The 22557-nt window shown below is 25.3% G+C and overlaps 2 protein-coding genes across 5 annotated transcripts; one reads left to right on the forward strand and one right to left on the reverse strand.

Moving 5' to 3' along the window:
- The first annotated feature begins 10111 nt into the window (after nucleotides 1-10111).
- Nucleotides 10112-13957, forward strand: LOC132935377 (3'(2'),5'-bisphosphate nucleotidase 1). 4 transcript variants are annotated; one of them, XM_061001912.1, is made up of 6 exons: nucleotides 10112-10388; nucleotides 11985-12112; nucleotides 12236-12454; nucleotides 12763-12811; nucleotides 12892-13160; nucleotides 13238-13957. In XM_061001912.1, the coding sequence occupies exons 2-6, from the start codon at nucleotides 11993-11995 to the stop codon at nucleotides 13505-13507; spliced, it is 927 nt and encodes a 308-aa protein (XP_060857895.1). In that variant the 5' UTR covers nucleotides 10112-10388; nucleotides 11985-11992; the 3' UTR covers nucleotides 13508-13957. The 4 variants fall into 4 exon arrangements, with proteins under 4 accessions (XP_060857895.1, XP_060857894.1, XP_060857893.1 ...); XM_061001911.1 differs by lacking the exon at nucleotides 10112-10388 and adding an exon at nucleotides 10498-10907; XM_061001910.1 differs by lacking the exon at nucleotides 10112-10388 and adding an exon at nucleotides 10499-10802.
- Nucleotides 13958-17588: 3631 nt separating this feature from the next.
- Nucleotides 17589-18965, reverse strand: LOC132935379 (adenosine 5'-monophosphoramidase HINT3-like). Its single transcript, XM_061001914.1, has 5 exons — nucleotides 18676-18965; nucleotides 18182-18305; nucleotides 18038-18104; nucleotides 17839-17971; nucleotides 17589-17770 (listed from the first exon to the last, which is right to left on the reverse strand). Exons 1-5 carry the CDS (start codon nucleotides 18793-18795, stop codon nucleotides 17699-17701), a joined length of 516 nt encoding a protein of 171 aa, XP_060857897.1. The 5' UTR covers nucleotides 18796-18965; the 3' UTR covers nucleotides 17589-17698.
- Between the last annotated feature and the right edge of the window lie 3592 nt (nucleotides 18966-22557).

The raw sequence follows: 22557 nt of genomic DNA on the forward strand, positions 1-22557 counted from the left end.
GCATATGTATTTTTTAATATTTTTCAACTGCTAAAGTAAAAATATATCAGGAGCCTTGTATTACATTTTCAAGCTTTTTGTCCTAACGAATAACATTTTATTGACATTTATAGAAAAAAAAAGAAAATTAAAAATGTCCGTCAACTGCCCAAAACGAGTATAAATATTTTGAAAATGTTATCAAGTATAGGAATTGATAAAATAAACTTATGATATCAATTTCAAGTATGTACGGATTTTCTTTTTTAAATTACAACAAAATAAGAAAATCGCTACACGAGAAATCGAGTGATTATCCAATCATTAACGCTTATAAAAATGTAATTTAATTTGCTTGTAGACATATTTTTTTGATAAAGGTAGACAAACTTATGAGTTATGAGAAATCTTGTATTACTTTTTCAAATCTTAGATTTAAAAAGAAAAATTTTTATGAATTTCTAATTCAAAATAATTTAGGTACACATTTTCGTTAAATGTACGTATTTACTAATTTGTCGTATTTTGAACTTTAAATGCTTATAAAAAACCATTGTGACTATGAATTTTTAATATTTTTCATCTGTCTTTGAAACAATAGGTATACTAGGAGCCTTCTATTAAATATTCAAATTTTACCCATGAAATAAAATTGTATGGATATTTATAGAATAAAAAACTAAATAAATTGGAAACTGAAAATTTCCGCAAATAGCTCAAAATAATGTTATGATGTATAGAAAATTCTAATATAAACATTCAGTAAAAATTTCATGTATCTACGGTAATTTGTTTTAGAGTTACACCAAAAACCAAAATTGATTTTGTCAAAAATCTACCAACAAAGATACCAACTAGATTCACTTTTTTATGAGTAAAGATACTGTTGAAGAAAATCCAAGCACTTTTACTGTCCTAAAAGGTGATGAAAAATAAAAAAACATACATCATTGTAAAATCAATACATTCATAGCTCAGATCAGCTCAGCTCAGAATTTTGATTTTTGATGTATGATTGTATGAACTAGGTACTTACTTGAGAAACCTTGAATTAAATTTTCAACGTTTTTGACCAAGTGAACATTTTTAGATTATGAGTGGAACGATGAATGTATTGATTTTAAAATGAAATGTGTGTATTTTTATTTTTTTATTTTTGTGTGACTAGTCTGAGTACACGATAAGTAGTCGAAATAATGCTTCGATTTTCAACTTCAGTATACCTTGTTATGTGGGAAAGTGAATTTTTTTTTGGTGCATTGGGGAGGTCAAAATTTAAAATTTCCTATAGTTGTCAAAAGCGACGGGAAAAACAACATAAAAATTAAGGAAAAGCGGGAATTTTTACACAAAATCGGGTTTCTACAAAATCAATTTTGGGTTTGGTGTAACTCTAAAACAAATGAACGTATAAACATGAAATTTTCACTGGTCGTTTATATTTGCATTTTCTATGCACGATAACATTTTCAAAATATTTTGATTTGTTTTGAACTGGGGGCCTATTATTGAAATCATACGGATTGGATCCGTATACGAAAATCGTGCAGGTTTTCACACGACTTTCCACATGATCCGAAAAATATGTATTCTTGAAATGCTTACGTATACGAATATGTTCGGTCGTGTGAAAAAGATCCGTACGATTCATTCGAGTGGGGTGTGGCATTCGGAAACGTTTTTTCGTGTACGAATAAACAAATTATTACAATGTTTCATGATCGTATATTAAATTCAATTGTTGAGTAATGACTAATGAGTATACCTATACTATATTATAAAATTATTATAATATTATAATTATAATATGTTATTGAGTTACCTACTTACTTATGTAACATACGTAATTAGATAAGTAACACGCTTTAATAATAATAAATTATGGATGGGAATGTAATTTCCTTAAAATACTCAAAAATTCCCTAAAACTGCTTTTATGCCTTAAAAGTTCAAATTAATTCGGTTAAAAATGCACTTACTTTTTTTTGAACAAGCTTTAAACAAAAAATAATTTGAAATATTAAAATTAAATTAAAAACTGAATTTTAGTGTTGAATGACATAAAAATATTTAAGCACTCCAAATTTTTTAAAAAAATTACCTCAAATTGAAAATTGTCAAGAAATGCAAAATAAGCACTTATTAATTATAGTGTATCATAGTCATCAATATTAACTATAAACTTATTGTATAATTTTAATTGGCCTTCGATTCTTCGATTAATATTTATTTAAATCACATATTTTATTATAGTTTCATTATTATTTAAAACTTAATAGGTGGGTAATTTTAAATAATCTGAATGACTGTGAACCGTATATTGGCCATCAGGCCTATTTAGTTTTATAACATCTTATTTATTAGTATCTCTGCCAGATAATATATATTATATTCTAACCATAATAATCTGTTATGTTGTATATATTGTGTTCATCTTAGGCCTCTCAAATATTTTGGGTTTATACATATTATGTTAATAACATTGATATATTATTTGTAACTATAATGATTTTGAATAAAACATTTTAAAATAAACCAACTATTGACCCTATATTTTAAACACATTTTATTATATCATTTTATTATATCATATTATTACTATTTAATATTTATTTGGTCATTATACTGTACCTAGTATTAAGTAAATATAATTTCTCAAATGATTAATATTGTTTATATTTTATGTCAATAAACACATCTCTACAAAATATTAGGATGGATATTTGTTATTTGGAATTTGTATTTATATTTTGTTAACAGTATTTGTTATTTTTAACATTAACATAAATATTATATTTTAATTATATAATAATATTATGATATATATATATATTATAAGTACTTAATTCTACTAATAATTAACTGAGTTTTGAATGGTTTAAAAAAATTAATCTCATCAAATCGTATTTCAATTTTAAAGTGTGTTATTATTCAAATCATATGAAAATTAAAAGTTTACTACTAGTAGTGCACATCGCAAATTTTGCACCCATTTACTTTTTATTACCTATATTGAAGTCCTTAAATATAATATATCACCTTCTATCTCATCGATAATAAAAATACATTTTAAGATAAATTTTAATTTGATTGTACATACTCTACGCCAGGCTTTCCAGTATTTTATTGGCCCTGGGATTGAGTTTAACAAATCTGTTAATTCTTGCCATTGTTTTGCGGAAAAATTTTGCGTAAAAGTGGCTGAATGTTTTCCTTTTAGTAAATCTGAATGGCTGAAAAAGTCAACCATTGCCGATTTTTGGTTATTTGTTATGGAATGACTTTTTTTCCTTTTTTCGCAAGACATATTTTGTGAAAGAAAACGAGTAGAAAAAGGCAAAGGTATATTATGAAAACGAATAGAAAATAATAATATCTCATGGTAAAATGAATAAGCGTTCACGATATTTTAATAGAATTTATTTTATTTTCCATGATGAACGACATATTTTTTGACGTTGCCGCTGTGTACCTTTAGGCTAGTATTCCCGTACGAACAATTTGGGGAACGCGAATCCGTAAACGAATGAAAAAGATTAAAGAATATGATTTTTTGTTTGTATACGGAAATATATCATGTGGATCGTTCGTATACGGATCCAATCCGTATGATATTAAGAATGGGCCACCTGTTTAGGAACATTTTCTGTTTCCAATTGTATTAGTCTTTTTTTCTATGAAAGTCAATACAACTTTATTTGTTGGGTAAAAAAGCTTGAAAATTTAATACAAGGCTCCTACTATTTGTTACAATGACATTTGAAAAATATTAAAAATCCTTATAAGTTTGTCTACCTTTATCAATAAAAAATTTCTACGCGCAAATCAAATTAAATTTTTATGAGCGTTTGAAATTCATATTTTAAAATATTGGATACACACTTGATTTCTCATGTAGCGGTTTTTTTTATTTTATTCAAAAACAAATAACTGTAGAATCATGAACATTTAACTGAATATTTATATTTTCATTTTCTGTGCACTATAAAATTTTGAAAATATTTTGACTCTTTTTGAGCTGTTTACGGACATCGTCAGTTTTTAATTTTTTTTGTTTTTTGCTATAAATATCAATAAAATTTTATTTGTTGGATGAAAATTTAATGCAAGGCTCCTGATATATTGTTACAATAACAGTTGAAAAATATTAAAAATATATAGGCACAGTTTTTTTTTAAGCATTTAAAGTTCGAATTTTGAAAAAATTTAATAATTATTTTGTAGTTAAAAATGTATAAAATGTTTAACTTTTATAGCTAAGAATTGAAAATTTAAAACAAGGTTCCACGTAAATAGGTTAATATATAAATTACTTTATTCACAATAATATCATCAAATATACTTAGTAATATCATAGGCTGACTGACCGTTTTCGCTCAGAATCGTTTTTCTTATACATATCTATATTATATCACTGAATTCAAATTTAACACCATCCACAGTGTTGGGTAAATTACTTTTAAAAAGTAATGAAATTACGTTATTCGTTACTTCAAAGATTTTTATTTAAATTATGTTTACTTTACCTAAAATTATTTTTATCACGTTACATTACATTTTCATTAATAAAGTAGTTCGTTACAAATAACGTTACTTTTTTTCGTCATTTTTTTTTTAGCTTTATTCAATTCATATGATTCAATTATTAATTATTATGTATATATATTTTACAATCATAAAACCTAGTGATAATAGACCTTTGTGTACAAATATACAATCATCTCATCTATAGTCTTAAGTCATAAATCATAATTAATTTTAATTACATTTTATTTTTAAACTGAACTCTTTGCTTTCGGTTAATAAAGTGATAACATTTATTCCTGGAATGTTTAATAATATTGTTAACAATAAATATAATTGATTTTTAATTTTTCTGGAATATCATCCTATCGGCTTGTTTTTATGATACATTCAAAACTATTATTTTAATAACATGGAAAATAACGCGTTAGCTTGTTACTTTATAGAAATTACTAAGAAATATTTAAATCTCTATAAATAGCTTTAAAAAAGTCAAATTTTTTTTTAAAATTATAATACAAACATCTGTTGAAAAATTCAAGTAACTACATTTTACGGTTATTCGTTTTAGAATTACAACAAAATAAGAAAATCGTTTAACAATGGAGAAATTATTATTTTACTCACGAATGCCTTACTTTTCATAAATATGAAATATATAGCTAACCATAATTTTTTAAATATTATAAAGTCGGCAAATTTAATCAGTCAAAATATAAAATGACGCCCCTGTGTGGAATCACCCATAATTTTTATTTTTCTCCAGTAATACATTTTTAAAAGGAACCTTGAATTAGGTTTATTGTACCTACATTTTCAAATCTTGGTATGAATATTGATCATTATTAACAGTACAATAATTTTCGGAATTTAGAATATTTTGTACATATATTAGCTTTAAACGCTTATAAAAAATATTGTGAATGTATTTTAAATATTTTTAAACTGGTATATAAAAAAAGGTGGGAAAGTGGGTCGCTTTGCTGTACAGTACGTGACAAGTGGGTCACTGTAATAGATGGTGTTAAATTTGAATTAAATGATATAATATCATTGAATAAGAAAAAAAAGATTCTGAGCGAAAATGGTCAGTCAGCCTATGATATTACTAAGTCTATTTAATGATATTATTGTGAATAAAGTAATTTTTATATTAACATATTTACGTGAAACCTTGTTTTAAATTTTCAAAGTTTTAAAAGTTAAACATTTTATACATTTTTAACTACAAAATAATTATTAAATTTTTAATTTAATAAATTTGAACTTTAAATGCTTATAAAAAAAAATTGTGCCTATGTATTTTTAATATTTTTCAACTACTATTAGAATTATATATCAGGAGCATAATTTGCTAATTTTCGTGATTTTTCCGTATTTTGTCAAGATTTGAACATAAAATGCTTATAAAAAAAAATGTGACTAAGGATTTTAAGAATTTTTAAAGGTCATCGTAACATTATAGTAGAAGCCTTGTATTAAATTGTCAAGCTTTTTTACCAAACAAATAAATTGGAAACCAGAAAATGTTTCTATCCAGTTCAAAACAAATCAAAATATTTTGAAAATTTTATTGTATATAGAAAATGCAAATATAGTTTACCAGTAAAATATTCATGATAAAAAAAAAAAACGTTCATTGATTTTAATGTTACACCAAAAACCAAAATCTATTTTGTCAATTCCCGTTTTTCCTTAATTTGTATGTTGTTTTTCCCGACGCTTTTGAAAATCATTGTATATTAAAAAATTTGATCTCCCGAATACACCAACTAGATTCACTTTCCCATCAAACAAGATACAGTTGAAGAAAATCGAAGGAGTTTTAATGCCCCAAACCGTGAGACGGACAAAAAATAAAAAATAATAATAAAAAAAACACACATCATTGTAAAATCAATACATTCATTGCTCCGCTCAGAATCTAAAAACTTATGAGGAACCTTGTATTTTCAAGGTTTTTGACCGAAGTATACAATCTTTTATCAATGTTTATAGAAAAAATAACTAAAAAGGTGGATAATCGGATGTCGCTCTCCTGTACAGTAGGTTACAAGTGGGTCACTGTAATGGATGGTGTTAAATTTGAATTCAATGATATATAATCATTGTATAAGAAAAACGATTCTGAGCGAAAACGGTCAGTCAGCCTATGATATTACCAAGTATGTTTATGGTGTATAGAAAATGCTAATGTAAACATTCAGTGAAATTTTCAAGTATCTATACAGTCATTCGTTTTTTAATTACAATAACATAAGAAAATTGTTACATAAGAAATCGAGTGAATATCAAATGTTGTAAAAATATAAATTTCAGACGCTCATAAAAAATTAATTTAAGTTTCTTGTAGACATTTTTTTTTTTGATAAAGGTAAACAAACTTATGAGTGATCTTATATTACAATCTAAGATTTTAAAAGAAAAATTTTTATGTATTCTCAACTCAAAATAATTTGTTAATTTTCGTGATTTTTCCGTATTTAACCTTTGAAAATTTTATTGTATATAGAAAATGCAAATATAAAAAACCAGTAAAAAATTCATGTATATATTTCATTTATTTATTTATAGTTACATATATAACATATAGTTCATTTATTTTAAAGTTACACCAAAAACCAAAATCTATTTTGCCAAAAACCGATTTTGCGTAGAAATTCCCGTTTTCCTTAATTTTTATGTTGTTTTTAAGTTACTGTTGAAGAAAATCCAAGCACTTTTACTGTTCTAAAAAGTGATGACAGACACAAAAATAAAAAAATTAAAAAAAAAACACACATTGTAAAATGAATACATTCATCGCTTCGCTCAGAATCTAAAATTTAAAATGTCAAATGTTGTCTATAATATATAGCTAAAAAAACGTCAAAATATTTTGAAAATTTTTCAATACTTATATACAAAAGTATAATATAAAAATTTAGTAAACATTTTAAGTATCTTCGGTTATTCGTAATTGAGTTACACCAAAAGAAAAAGTGTATAATAAATTCTATTTTATCATGATTTTCTTTTTGTTTTACCTACTGATTATTTGGAAAAATTCAAGGAATTTTTATTTTGATCTTTCAAGAGTCCTGCTTACCTTATAACTTATAAACCTAACCGAGTGCCAAGTGGTATGTCGATAACCGACTGACACAGCAAGAGCGATTAAGTTTAAGTCGTAATCGATTATTTATCTTATAAAGGTTTAAATAAATATATGTATACATTATTATTTAGTGACTATGAAATTTAGTTTTAATTTTTCTACTTGACAAAATATTATTTTATACATTTTTTTAAATTTTTGCTTCAATATGCAATAAATTTTGAATTTTGCCAAAATATGCAAAAATATGCAATAACCTTTAAATATGCAGAAATATGCAAAAAAAATTTTCTCCATTAGCTTCAAATTATGATGATTCGTGGAGATAACTGACAACAATCCAAAAAATATTAAAAGGAAAAAAATATGCAATTGCATAGAAATCCGCGCTCTACTTATAAGTTATAGACCAGTAATTATCGAACTGGGTTCCGAGTATCCACTGGGTCTTTCGGAAAGTTCGACTATTCGTCCAAGAATAAAATATCAAAATAAAATTAATAAAAATTTGTTAGTCCATCAAGCAAACATTTCTATAATTAAATGTACCTATATAATTGTAATTCAAAAAAATTTTGTTCATCTAATTATTTAGTGCAAAAAAAAGTGTACCGTGAAAATTTTTTGAGAACACGGTGTGCTGTGTTTAATAAAAGTTTGAAAACCACTGGGTCTTTCGGAAAGTTCGACTATTCGTCCAAGAATAAAATATCAAAATAAAATTAATAAAAATTTGTTAGTCCATCAAGCAAACATTTCTATAATTAAATGTACCTATATAATTGTAATTCAAAAAAATTTTGTTCATCTAATTATTTAGTGCAAAAAAAAGTGTACCGTGAAAATTTTTTGAGAACACGGTGTGCTGTGTTTAATAAAAGTTTGAAAACCACTGGGTCTTTCGGAAAGTTCGACTATTCGTCCAAGAATAAAATATCAAAATAAAATTAATAAAAATTTGTTAGTCCATCAAGCAAACATTTCTATAATTAAATGTACCTATATAATTGTAATTCAAAAAAATTTTGTTCATCTAATTATTTAGTGCAAAAAAAAGTGTACCGTGAAAATTTTTTGAGAACACGGTGTGCTGTGTTTAATAAAAGTTTGAAAACCACTGGGTCTTTCGGAAAGTTCGACTATTCGTCCAAGAATAAAATATCAAAATAAAATTAATAAAAATTTGTTAGTCCATCAAGCAAACATTTCTATAATTAAATGTACCTATATAATTGTAATTCAAAAAAATTTTGTTCATCTAATTATTTAGTGCAAAAAAAAGTTTACCGTGAAAATTTTTTGAGAACACGGTGTGCTGTGTTTAATAAAAGTTTGAAAACCACTGTTATAGACAGTGTTGGGTAGTAACGCAACGCAAATTACAAATTTCTGTAACGCAATTACTTTTTCAGTAACGCAGCAGTAATTTCATTGAATTTTACTTAAAGTAACGCAATTGTAACAACATTACTTTTGAAAAATAATTTCTATGAAGTAACGCACTAACACGTTATTTTCCACGTTATTAAAATAATAGTTTTGAATGTATTACAGGTATAGGATATCCCAGAAAAATTAAAAATCAATTATATTTATTTTTGATTCCGATAATAGTTAACAACATTACTAAACATTCTAGGAATAAATGTTATCACTGTATTAGCAGAAAGAAAAAAGTGTAGTTTAAAAATAAAAATAAATTATGATTTATGACTTATGTCTATATAGCCATATAGGTGAGATGATTGTACATTTGTACATAATATTAATATAGGTATATTAATATTATCACTAGGTCTATGATTGTAAAATATATACATAATAATTGAATCATATGAATTGAATATGGTTAAAAAAAAATGATATAAAAGTAACGTTATTTGTAACGCATTACTTCATAAATTAAAAAGTAATGTAACGATTGTAACGTGATAAAAATAATTTTAGGTAACGCAAATGTTATTTAAATAAATATATTTGAAGTAACGAGTAACGAGTAACGAGTAACGAGTAACAGAATTGTATTACTTTTTAAAAGTAATTTACCCAACAATGGTTAAAGACTAAGTAGATACAATTTTCTAACAGAAAATATGATACCATGGTATAGTGCACTATGCAAATTACAAATATTATAGTCTATAGAACTATGGAAGTATAGTAAGTATAGTATAGTATAGTTATAGAACTATCAACTATTCAACTATATGTCTATATCGGTAAATGACATAGGTACTAATTAATAATAATCATTTGTAATATTTGTTTCATAAATATGTTCAGTTAAAATTAGTAGGTAGTAAGTAATCGTTTAATATTAATTTTACAAACGTTCAATATGTTGAACTTCGTTGGCGGGTTTAACTGTTATCCGTCAACGTAATGTATAGAGCAGTCAAAGCCACTCAAAGGTCAAACCATAGAACAATAATAAAACCTGACGTTTCTTTTTTACGACCGTCCCGACCGACGACCATGTCCACGGCTCATGGCTCCGCAGTCTGCCGCGTTCGGAACTGGAGTATATTGTTATCTATTTTATATTTATCTCAGTGATTGCATTATAGCATATTATGCCATATACCATGAACTAAGATAAATTATTATAATTAAATTATTTATCTTAGTTCATGGCATATACAATATAGTCACGGATACTAATCTATATTTTTATGTTTATCTATAACCGTGGCTGTATCAAAAGGTTCAAGTATCAAGGTGTACAGTTAAATCCACCTTGTACAATAATCACAGGGTGGTACTAAGTATGGCAGTTAAGAATTAAGAAGTATGTGAAAATATTATACATAATATTATATTATTATCTTTAAATTTTTTATCAGATTACGGATGTGCGTATAGCGTTGAGTTCCACTCCCCCCAACTTTTGTTATCAATTTATCATCAGTTTCGACTGGTGAAAACGTATAATATGTGCAAACTCAAATAGAAATTAGAAAGTACGAAACTACAAAAGTAGTTACCCACTACTCACTAGTTATTATATACAATACTTAATTAGCGTTTTCGTGAAAGAAATCTTTTCCCGTTCCCCATTCCCATTGGCGAAATATAATAATGGATCATTCAATGCGTCAAACATCATTGTGAAATATTATCGCCATCAAAATAGGTGTTTTACTGAACCATTGAATAAAATAAAAGTCGAACGCCGTTCTAAGTTTTTACCACTATCCATAAGGTAAATAGGTTTTAAACATTTTACGTATTAACGAAAATTTAAAGATAAAGTTTAGGCACTTCCTCTAAATTAAAATCATTGCCTCTGCTGATTAACAAACATCTGGTAAGTAATTAACTTACCTATTGGTTTAATGGTAATGAAGTTGTATACAATTCAAAAAAACTGTTGAAATTACTTTTTAGTGTATACTAGGAAATACAATTTAAAGTAATTGGCTGTATTTTTTATATTTAAATAAAAATTTGTTGTTATATACAGAACTACTTCCATTTATTTAATTAATTAATGGTTGACGTGTTAAATATTATTCCTGGAAAATTATGTTAAGACTTATGTTGTAGTAACTTTTAATAGGTACCATTGAAAGATTTAACAAAACTGCTGACACAAGAAAAGATAATTAAAAATCTACTCTTGACAAAGACGAATACCTAAGCAAACAAGGAATTAAATATGTATATGCAAAATATAATTCCATTTATTTTTTGTTGTAGTATTCTATTCTATGCCTTAACATGTATGTGATTATGGTTATTTTAGCTATACCTACGGTTGAATAAATATTTTAAAATACTTAAAAAGAAAATAGGTAATATTGTGTACCATCAAGTTATGATGAATAATGATATCTAAGAATTGTTCAAAAAGTCAATAATGTGGTTTTGCCGTGATTGTTCGAGTTTGTAAAACATTGTAATATTTTTACTAAGGCTATATTATACTTATGATTTCAATGTAAATTTTTTTTTAAATAATAATTCATATTATTTATTATAATAGTTGTGTGGTAAGATATGCATATAGGTATATATATATTAATATTATTATATACCTTTAATCTATGTATAATATATAGAAGACAAATAGACAATCACTGTAGAGGTCATTGTGTGGCTATAGAATTAGATACCCATTGTTTAAATTATTGTGCATTACCTTGTATAGACAACGTATAGGTATTATATTTTATATATTAATATTATTATAGATGTTATTAATGGCCTTCATTCTATTTAGTCTTAAAAAGATGGTATCAATTTTACGAATATTGCTTTCAGTCTACTTTACTCAATCATAGCAGTATTATTATGAATATTGTGAATTATTAAACTTGTAATTTATTATAAACTATTTTCAAATACAATTTTTGCTTTATTGATACAATTTATATTTGTTTAGCTTATAAAATGGCTCAAGGACCAGCTTTAGTTTGTAGACTTTTGGCTTCATCAGTATCTGTTGCTCATAAAGCAGGTAACATAATTCGCGATGTTATGCAAAAAGGAGATTTGGGAATAATTGAAAAGGTAAATATTATTTTTTATTATATTTTATTAATCGTCGTAATGTTCAAATTACCATATTTACTGAAAAAAAATTTAACATTAATTGTAACTATAATTGTAATTATTTAACTTATATATTTTTAGGGTGAAAATGACTTGCAAACTGAAGCTGATAGATCTGCACAACGGTGTATTGTTGCATCTTTTAAAAATCTGTATCCAAATGTGAATATTGTGGCGGAAGAAGTAGATAAAATTAGTCAAAATTTGGATGTTCCTGCAGATTGGCTAATTACTGATCTTGATCCTAAAATATTGGATTTGGAGTGTCCAAAATCACTACTTGATGTTACAGAAGATCAAGTTAGTGTAGTTAAATATTTTATTTATATTAAGTAATTCAAAAATACATTATTTTAGAACTAAAATTAAATACATTTTGAATGCTAGTAAATTTCCTTGAAATATCAGGACACTTAATACTCTAAAATATTGGTAAATTTTTAATAAAGGTCAATCAAGAGAACTTCAGTATTTGCATAACAATTTTACTATTTTATACTTAGTTAAATCATTCTTCCTATTCACCTCTAATAGTATTTGATATGGTTTCCTCAGATATTATTATTGATAATATAATCAAATTCTAAATTTTAAATTTTAATGTTTAGGTAACAATTTGGGTAGACCCATTAGATGGAACATCAGAATTTACAAAAGGTAAGTCATTGTATATTACATTGTTTTTCATCAATTGTCATTGGCTTATAAACATTTATATTTACTGTTCAATTTTATAGGTTTAATAGATCATGTTACAATATTAATTGGAGTATGTGTCAATGATGAAGCTGTGGCTGGAGTAATTTATCAACCGTTTTGGCAAAACCGTGGTCGAGCTCTTTGGGGTCTGGTTGGCAGTGGTGTAGGTGGGTTTGAGTTAAAAGAACCCCCTCAAACAAAGAAAGTGTATGTAACCACTAGGAGTCACTATGATAAAGCAATAGAACAATTTATTGATGGCTTAAAACCTTGCGAAGTTATACGAGTTGGTGGTGCTGGAAATAAGGTATAACGCTGAAACTTATTGATTATTATTAGTTTTTATAATGAAATATGAATTAATTTTGAAAATATATTATATAGGTACTTTATATATTAGAAGGAAAAGCACATGCTTATGTTTATCCTAGTGCTGGTTGCAAACGATGGGATACAGCAGCACCAGAGGCAGTGCTAAGAGCAGCTGGTGGTGAATTAACAGACGTACATGGAAATAAATACAGCTATAGCAAGGAAAATGAAAAAGACCCTTTGAATAAATATGGAGTATTTGCCACTGCTCCTTCTTATAATCATACTGAATTCATGAAACTTATTGGTGACATTCAGTCAAAAAATGTAAAAAATGATTAGTTTTGTATTCAACAGTGACAAGAGTATGTGCAATGAGTATAAGTGTTCAAAATTGAGGTTGAGTAAATTGTTAATAAACGAATAAGTAATTATTCAATTTAATGTATTCACCTAAAATATAATTTAAATACAAACATTATTAATTTAAAATATACTGGACAACATACATTCCCCATAAATAGCTGTTACAACTTACAGGCATATCACTACATTATAAATATTTTTATAAAGTAAAAAAGTTTAATCTAGAAATTCTAATTTGAACACTTTGGTTCTCAAACACATGCACTCTTGTCACAATTGTAAAATTTCATAGCTTATATTAAAAAGCTTTTTTTTAACTAAATATATGTATTTCATTTGTTGTATTAAATATTATATGTCATTTTTATAAACTTTAAATTATGTATTTAGTACCAAGTACAAAATATGGAAGTCTTTCTATTAATATTATTTTGTTTTATTTTTTCAAGTGGTTTCAAACTGATAGATTTTAACACTTTTGTAAATGAAGTTAAAATTCAGTATCTAAAATATAATAAGATTTTATAAACTCAAATGATTGAAATATTGAAAATAGACAGCTCGTGAGTTCCTGGTATCAAATGTTGTATTTCATGCCATTCCTTAAATTTTTTTTTTATGTTTGGTATAAAGATTTACAGCTTAGACCATATACTAATCTAAGATTTACAGTAACAGCAATTAATAATTTTTTGATAACTTTTTTGATAACTAAAATCATTGTTCCAGAGTTCCAGTCATCTTCAGATATAAATAAAAGCCTTTGATTGCATAAACCACAACTATAGTAATTTTAATTAATAATTAAATAAGCTTTGCCACATTGGCTTAAAAGAAAATGTATGGTTTTAATTATTATTTTCTACTTAATTGGTAGAATTAAGTTAAGGTTAAAATAAATAATACCTTAATCTGTCTTCCACTAGAAATTACACATGTTGTTTCCCTCAAGGACAAAGGTACTGCAATTGGATCTTTTCATTGTATCTATTGGCTATTTATATATTATAAATTATAATTTGTCTGTTAAATCTTAATATTAGTGTCATTCCATAATATCGATTAATACTGAAATTATTTGTTACCCTGACAATTAATACTATTTACTGTATGATCAATCATATAAATATAATATTATACTTTATACAAATGGTAATACTGTTAGGTTTGACAACAATAAGATATAAGAACATATTATTAGCATTAAACTTAAATAAATCTAAATATATATATAATTCAATATTAACTATTTATGAATTAATCAATTTAGATTTTAAAATGTGTCAATTTTTTTAAATGGCAAAGTAATTGTAAATTGTTAGTTGTATTATTTCAAAAAATCTTAACTATAGATTGATTATCTAAGCCTCGCCTTAATTTGGTAGTGTCACGGCGGGGCCCCCTGACCACCCACAAAAAAAATATTGTGAGGCAAACTTAAAGTTTTAAATGGGTCAGAAAATTGTAATTTAGTTTTGACCCTCCAACAATTAAGAGCCAATGCCTTGGATTGTAAATTTAAATTGAACTATTATACAATATCTAACTAACCAAATAGTTCTAAATTGTTTTATGTTTTTAATGTTTTTTATAATACATAGTACCTACCAGCTATATTTAATATTTTTGTAAAATATATTATAAAACTATTAGTTGTAGAGGGTTTTGGTTTTTGGGATGAATACATATAATTCTCTTACTGCTATATTGATTATTTGAAAATTACTTTTATTTTTATGATAGTTATGGCTTATAAATAATAAGTATGTTACACAGTTTTAAAATTATCAAGTATTGAATTTTTATTATAAAAACGTATTATAGGTATTAAATAAATTAAGAAATATTATTTTTCTTATATTTCAAGGTAGATATTAATGTACATGTTCCTATTTAATAAATATTTTGGCCTAAAGTGCTCTATTTCTGTAGAAGACTTTTAATTCATAAGATTAATATTTATTATTTCCAAAATGTAATTGCACTTAAGGTGAACGGTACAACTTGAACCTGAAAACGTTTGATTTTTTCTGATTCGTTTATTCTTTTATGTTTAATTTAGCTGATCCCAAACATTTTATTCAGCAGATCCCTCTTTTAAACAAAATTCAGCTGTGGTGTCTTGTTGAGAATACCACGAAAACAGTCTTGTAAAATACTTAGTAAAAGTACCCAAATACTTATTTTTTTTTTAGCTTATATATTTTTAATTTTAATTTTAAATATGTAATATAAAAAAAAAAATGAGAATATAAAACAAAACATATTTTTTTTACTGTGAATTATACTCAACTTAAAATTTAAGCACTGACAAAGTACACAGATGAGTATTAATAAATAGTTACAACAATTGATACGGTGTAAAATGCTCAATAAAATTACTATAAAACTTAAGAATTAGTTTCAATTAATAAAGTAAAACAAATATTTTATAAACAATTTGAAAGCATCTATAAATAATTATTTTTTAAAGTATTTGCGTTTTTACTCAAATACTTCTTTACTGAGTATTCTAATACGCATTTTAAATACTTTTTAAAATAATATTATTTGTACTGTAATAGAATACTTTTAAAAGTATCTTTTATAAGACTGTCGAGGAACATGAATAAAAACAAACACTAATACAGTAATATTCATTGATAACTAATTTATAAATTAAAACAATTTAAAATATATCTGGTTATTTGTTTTTGAATTAATACAAAATAACAATATTAATTTTTCCAAAAATTGGTGTTGCGTAAATATTCCTGTTTTTAACCTTACTTATAGGAGTAAAACAAACAATATAATTGGCTAATTTTTATAAGTGACAACAATATGCAAATAACTTTGTCAAATGAATAATTTATTTCTGAAACTTAATTATTATGTAGTTTATGATATTTTTGAAACTTCAGGCTTAGAAAATTAGTTAAATAATTATTGCCTATATTTATGTATAACCACTTTAACTTATTTATATTTATAAAACAACAGAATAAGAGCATTTTATATTTGTTATAAACTGCTGTCTGCTGGTCTCCACCAGTCAGAAAATGCTGTCAAACAAATTAAGAACTATTTACTTTGATATATTAAGACTTAAACAAAATTATATTTAATTATCATTAATTAATTATATTTATTCTTTCAAGTTGATCAAACTTACATGAGAAAATACAATTATCAATATAAATTTATAATATATGTCGTCATCATCATGTGATCAGTGATCAAGGGAAAAATATTATGATTTTATTTTAAAATTTGTATTAGTTCATAATTATTTAATATTTCATTTGATCATTTTGAGCATGATTACCTATATCATAATATAGATGCTAAAGTGCAAAAAAAACAAAAATTAAGATGTAACCTAAATAAACATAAAAATTATAAACATGTTCACTTGATCACTTCTAGCGTGACGACAACGATTTATAAAACATCTACAAGTATTTTTCCAAACATAAAGTAGCATTATTTTAATACAAAATTGTATGATAAAAAAATATTAGGTAATTTAATCTTGACTAAAGAATGACTATTGAATATCAAAAATATAAAAACTAATAATTTACTATCAATAAAATCATACAGTAGAATCGTATTAAGATTATACCTAACTCACCGAACTACACCACATTTAGTGTCTCTTTCTTTCAAACGTACAACATGGCAAATTTTATTTTAATATAATTTCTTAAAACTAGAGTGAAATAACTTCTTATAAAATTAAAAGGCAAGATTATTATCTAGGGCATTTTACAGGCGTTTTATTATATTTTAATTTTAAAGTGAGTCATAAGTATTTTAAGATGTACAAACAATTTATAATTTTAAAACATTCATAACTTGCTTTAAAATTAAAATATAATAAAAATCCTATGAGATGCTAATAGTTAATTATCTTACCTGTATATGCCATTTCACTTAAATTTTAGAAATTACAAAGTAAAATGTACTATAGTGAACGTTTTGTGAACAATTTACCACGTTGTACGCTTGTAAGACAGAGACAACACATACAAGTTCAGTGTCCTCTCAATAAAAACAACATTATAATATGTAATAATAAATAAAATAATAGTATAATAATACCTAATGAATAAAATACTAATATATCAAAAATAACACATAGTGCCCATATTGTAATGTATAAAATATGTATCACAGCTTGCTTTATGTGACTGAAGATGGGTTTTCTGTTTCATTTTTGTCTTTGCAACCAATACGTTGTAGCACATAATCTACCTGTTAATATAAATATATTTTTTGATAAACAAATAAAAAAATGATTATTTTTAAAATTATTTATTTACGTCAACAAAAATATAACTGAAACTTGGATTGAATGCAACAAAACGATTGAAAACAGACATCGAACTAGCAGGACTGATGGCGTGAAGATGCATATGTCCTATTGAATAAAATGGAGGCCAATGAAAACCCATTCTAATAAAACAACAAAGCATAAAAAATGAATACATTATAATTAATGTAACATATGATTTTGAATACCTTGTGTCATTCAAATCACAACCATTGTTTAATAATATTTGTTTTGCAGCTGCAACCATGCTCTTGACTAATGTAAATACACAAAAATATTATGTAAATTAAACAAAGTAGGTAATTAATATAGATTAATATTTTTCTACTTACGTAAATTACAATCCTGTTCATTAGGCTGTAAACTTTTAGCACTTTTTACGTGTTTGTCACACAACACTAAGAAATGGTGAGTAGCCACTGGCTTAATATCTTTAATGATTACAAATTGATCGCTCTGTAACATTTTTCATTCCATAAAAAATATAATTTAATAAGTATTCATCAAAAGTTTTTGGATTGTAATCTAGTGAATGTTAAACAGACATAATATTATGAGACCTGACAACTGCCTGATCAACTCATAGTTTTTGAAAAATGGCAAGTTAGTAGTTTAGTACATTAGTAATAAAATAAATTTACTTTAGTATATCTACTCTAATCCAATCCATCACTGTTTGGTGGTCATCAATAATTGCAAGTTAGTATTACCTTAAATACCTATTTAAATGTATTGCTATTTATCTAATTTAGGATAGGCAACATATACAATAATAGGTAGGTAAATATAATATGAAAATATAAAAAAAAACAAAAACAATCCTTACTCGACGCTCAAGAATAATATTTGGATCATTGGCAGTAATTAAGTCACAAAATATACAATTTTTTACTCGGGTGTTGGTTGTTTCAGCGATATTCGTATTAATCGGCGATTCTTCTGTCATAATTAGAAATTAGGTAGGTATCTACACAAATGCACAATCGTCAAAAAGGAAGAAAAACAATTTTGAAACGTTTTGTTTTGTTTGGTAATTGAGTTGCTATTATATTATTATTAACTATTATAGTATTATATTAGTTTAATACTACTTTGTTATCGTATTAAACTGCTTTAATAAAATCATTGAAAAAATGATAATGATAAGAGTTACTATGTTATAACCACGGACGTATATACGTATAACGTATACAACGTGATTGTCGCGAGGGGAGGTTAATATTATGGAAAATTAAACTTTTGGTGACCCACTTTATTCAATAATAATTAAAAAATAATAACATAATATGGTAAAACGCCAACATTTTTAAAAATTTGAAATACCTATAAAATATTACCATTTTCTTTTATGAATGCTAAGCATTTGAAACCTCATCTGTAGGTATAGTTATTTCTTTTCAGATTATCGGCGGCATAAATTAATAACAAGGCCAACCCATTTATTAATAAATACTACTAATAATTTGTTACTATCAATAGACTATAACTTAACAAATTAATAAAATAATGTATCAATGTAATATTGTATTATATGTTATTAGTTATAAGTTATAAGTAAGTGAATCCCGACCAACAGCGTAAAACCTATAAAATATATTTTATAATTGGAAATTTTTTAAAATTTTTACTTAAATCACTTTTTAAAAGGTGGGAAAGTGGGTGTCGCTCTGCTGAACAGTAGGTTACAAGTGGGTCACTGTAATGAATGGTGCTAAATTTGAATTTAATAATATAATACCATTGTATAAGAAAAAAAGATTCTGAGCGAAAATGGTCAGTCAGCCTATGGTTAGCCTATGATATTATTGTGAATAAAGTAATAAACAAACACACATCATTGTAAAATCAATAAGTACATTAATCGCTCCGCTCAGAATCTAAGAAAGATTGTCCGTATACATTTTCGATATTTTTAAATTGATATAATATGTACCTACAACTTATGAGGAAATTGTATTGAATTATCAAGCATTTTTAATGAGTATAAAAAGTTTTACTTATCAATATTTACAGGAGAAAAAATTAGAAAATTTCTTACGCCTATAAATAGTTTAAAATGTTATCTATAAATATCAATGAAGAAAACTCATCAATGTAAAACTAATACATTAATCACTCCGCTCATAATTTAAAGGTTCAAGGGCCAAGGGAATATTATACCCCTTCTCTAAAAATAAAAATAATAAATAAATTCTGCAACAACTGGACAATAGTATATTATAAAAAATATATTTTATAGGTAGGTACATGAATTTAATATTTATCATTATTATTACTCGATGTTAGTATGTTACAATCATAATAATTTTTTAGGTCATTCCAATTAGCACCTTATCGTGAATATGATACAATTTATGATTTATCTCAGTAAATTATAGCACCTAATCTGTATAATAAGTATTGCCCGTAAATGTTTTTGATTGAAATTAAATCAAAGCCAACATGACGTAATATCATAGAAATTCTTTCGTTTAATCCGGTATACATTTTCCCCTTATTAAAATACTGGAATAAAATAAAGAAATTTGTTTGTGATACTTGTGTTTTCCCCTCTTTATATATTATTCTTCCCCTATTTCATATATTGGAATATAATATAATGATATGTGGACAATAATTGTCTATAGAGAGAATATTGATATCTTGTAACTACAATTTTTTTTTTTATTTTACATTGTTTTTGTAAAAAATTAAAACATTTATTGATATACCGGTGTCCGGCATATACTTATATACTATAGAAGTATAGACCGAATACCGATATAAACTAAAAAGATTCCGGTATTATTTACGCGTATACCATATTAAATGAACGAATTTCTAGACCCATAATAGGTACAATGTAGAAATGTAGAGCAACATTTTATAAAATAGTGGTACCCAGTGAATAGTAATCACTTTGCGACTAAAAATCAAATTTTCTTAATGTGAAAAAAATGTAATTTATATTTTATTGTGAGTTGTGGTAATGTGGTTCCATTATATGCAATATATTTTGCAAGACACAGGAGGCTCCGTCCATCAACGTTAATATAACATCAAATCAATAAGTCTAATAACAAATAAATACAATTTATTATACAATAATATTTTTTCTTATATTATTCTAATAAATTTAATGATTTGTATAAATTGTTTGTACAATTTATAATTTATTTTAAACGGGTAAATAATATAATGTATTAAAATAATTAATTTATATCACATAGGTACCTAGGCAATAGGCATAAGTAATGCCGAATTCATTAATATAAATGGTATAATATTATGTAAAATATATAAAAATGTCATACAACGAATTTATAATAATATAATTATGGTAGGTATTCATAACACCTAATAAGTATACTTCTGATTTATTTAATAATTTAAAACATTTAATACCTAAAAAAACTAATTCAAAATAATAATTTCCAAGAATTAGTTGGGCAGGTTGGTACGCATACGTTATACAACAAACCAACTACCAACACTTTTAAAGTTTGTGATTTTTAATTTATAATATATTATATATTTATATCGGTAATACCGACACAACGGAATAAATAGCCGACATAATATCGACGGAATCTATATAATATGCCCTTCGGTACAAATCGATATTAAGTCTTGAAAAGTTAGGGCAAATCCATCATTCCAGCATGAAAATACTGTCTATAAATTAAAAATAATACTGAAGTTATAATCAAGTTAAAAAAAATCTGGAGCATTTTTGAATTTGGTATTAAATGTTTAAATATATATATTTTAACGTAAGTATATCAACATATTATTGAATTTCCAGAATTGCTAAAAACTTTCAAAAAAGAGAACGAATTCAGCGTTATTGTGTTAAACTAATGTTTAAAATATATACTTCAAAATTATTCTCATAATTGTAGGTATACATGTTGGTTAGCACAACAATATACGAATCCATAACATAAAACGTTTGCAGCCATTAATCATTATCAATTACCTACTATATTATTATTTGATGATAGTGATACGCAGTAATATATTTAATATGAATAACGGTAGTCGCTAATTTTCACAAAATTCATTGAAATGGTACTTATATATAAAATACAAATATGAATATGATGAGCATAACCCAAATGGCCAAACAAATAGACGTGTATATAGGAATGCAAAGTATACAGTTGCTTAATATCCTGCCAATTGATGCTCCCCTCACTTCTCTTAAAGTGCAGTCTCTTACACTCTTTACATGAGTTTGTTCGTATTTTTAACAAAATATTAGTATAGTATATAAACTCAAAAAAGTTTAGAATGCTATAATTTTAACATAATATATTGAACTTATAGGTAGCAATTAGAGAAAATGCGAATTGCAAAAATGTATTTTATCTCTACTTCTTCTACTATTGGTAAACATTGTGTAGCAGGACAATCCAAATAACATTTTGCCGAAAATTCAATATCCTAGGTATCATAGGTAGGTCTCTAGGTAGTGAATTGCGATCCAGGGACACCAGACACTTAGTGTCTTAGTTTTCCTCTTTAAATATAGATTAATTTCAACCATTCAGACTTAAAAATATTCAATAAATTATTACCTATTTTAACTGTTGTACCTATATAATTTAAAATAATAATAATAATAAAAAAGCGGGTAAGTGGATGTCGCTCTGCTATACAGTAGGTTACAAGTGGGTCATTGTATAATGGATTGTATTAAACTTGAATTTAATGATATAATATCATT

The sequence above is a fragment of the Metopolophium dirhodum genome, chromosome 1 (assembly GCF_019925205.1).
Source record: "Metopolophium dirhodum isolate CAU chromosome 1, ASM1992520v1, whole genome shotgun sequence".
Classification (NCBI taxonomy): domain Eukaryota; kingdom Metazoa; phylum Arthropoda; class Insecta; order Hemiptera; family Aphididae; genus Metopolophium; species Metopolophium dirhodum.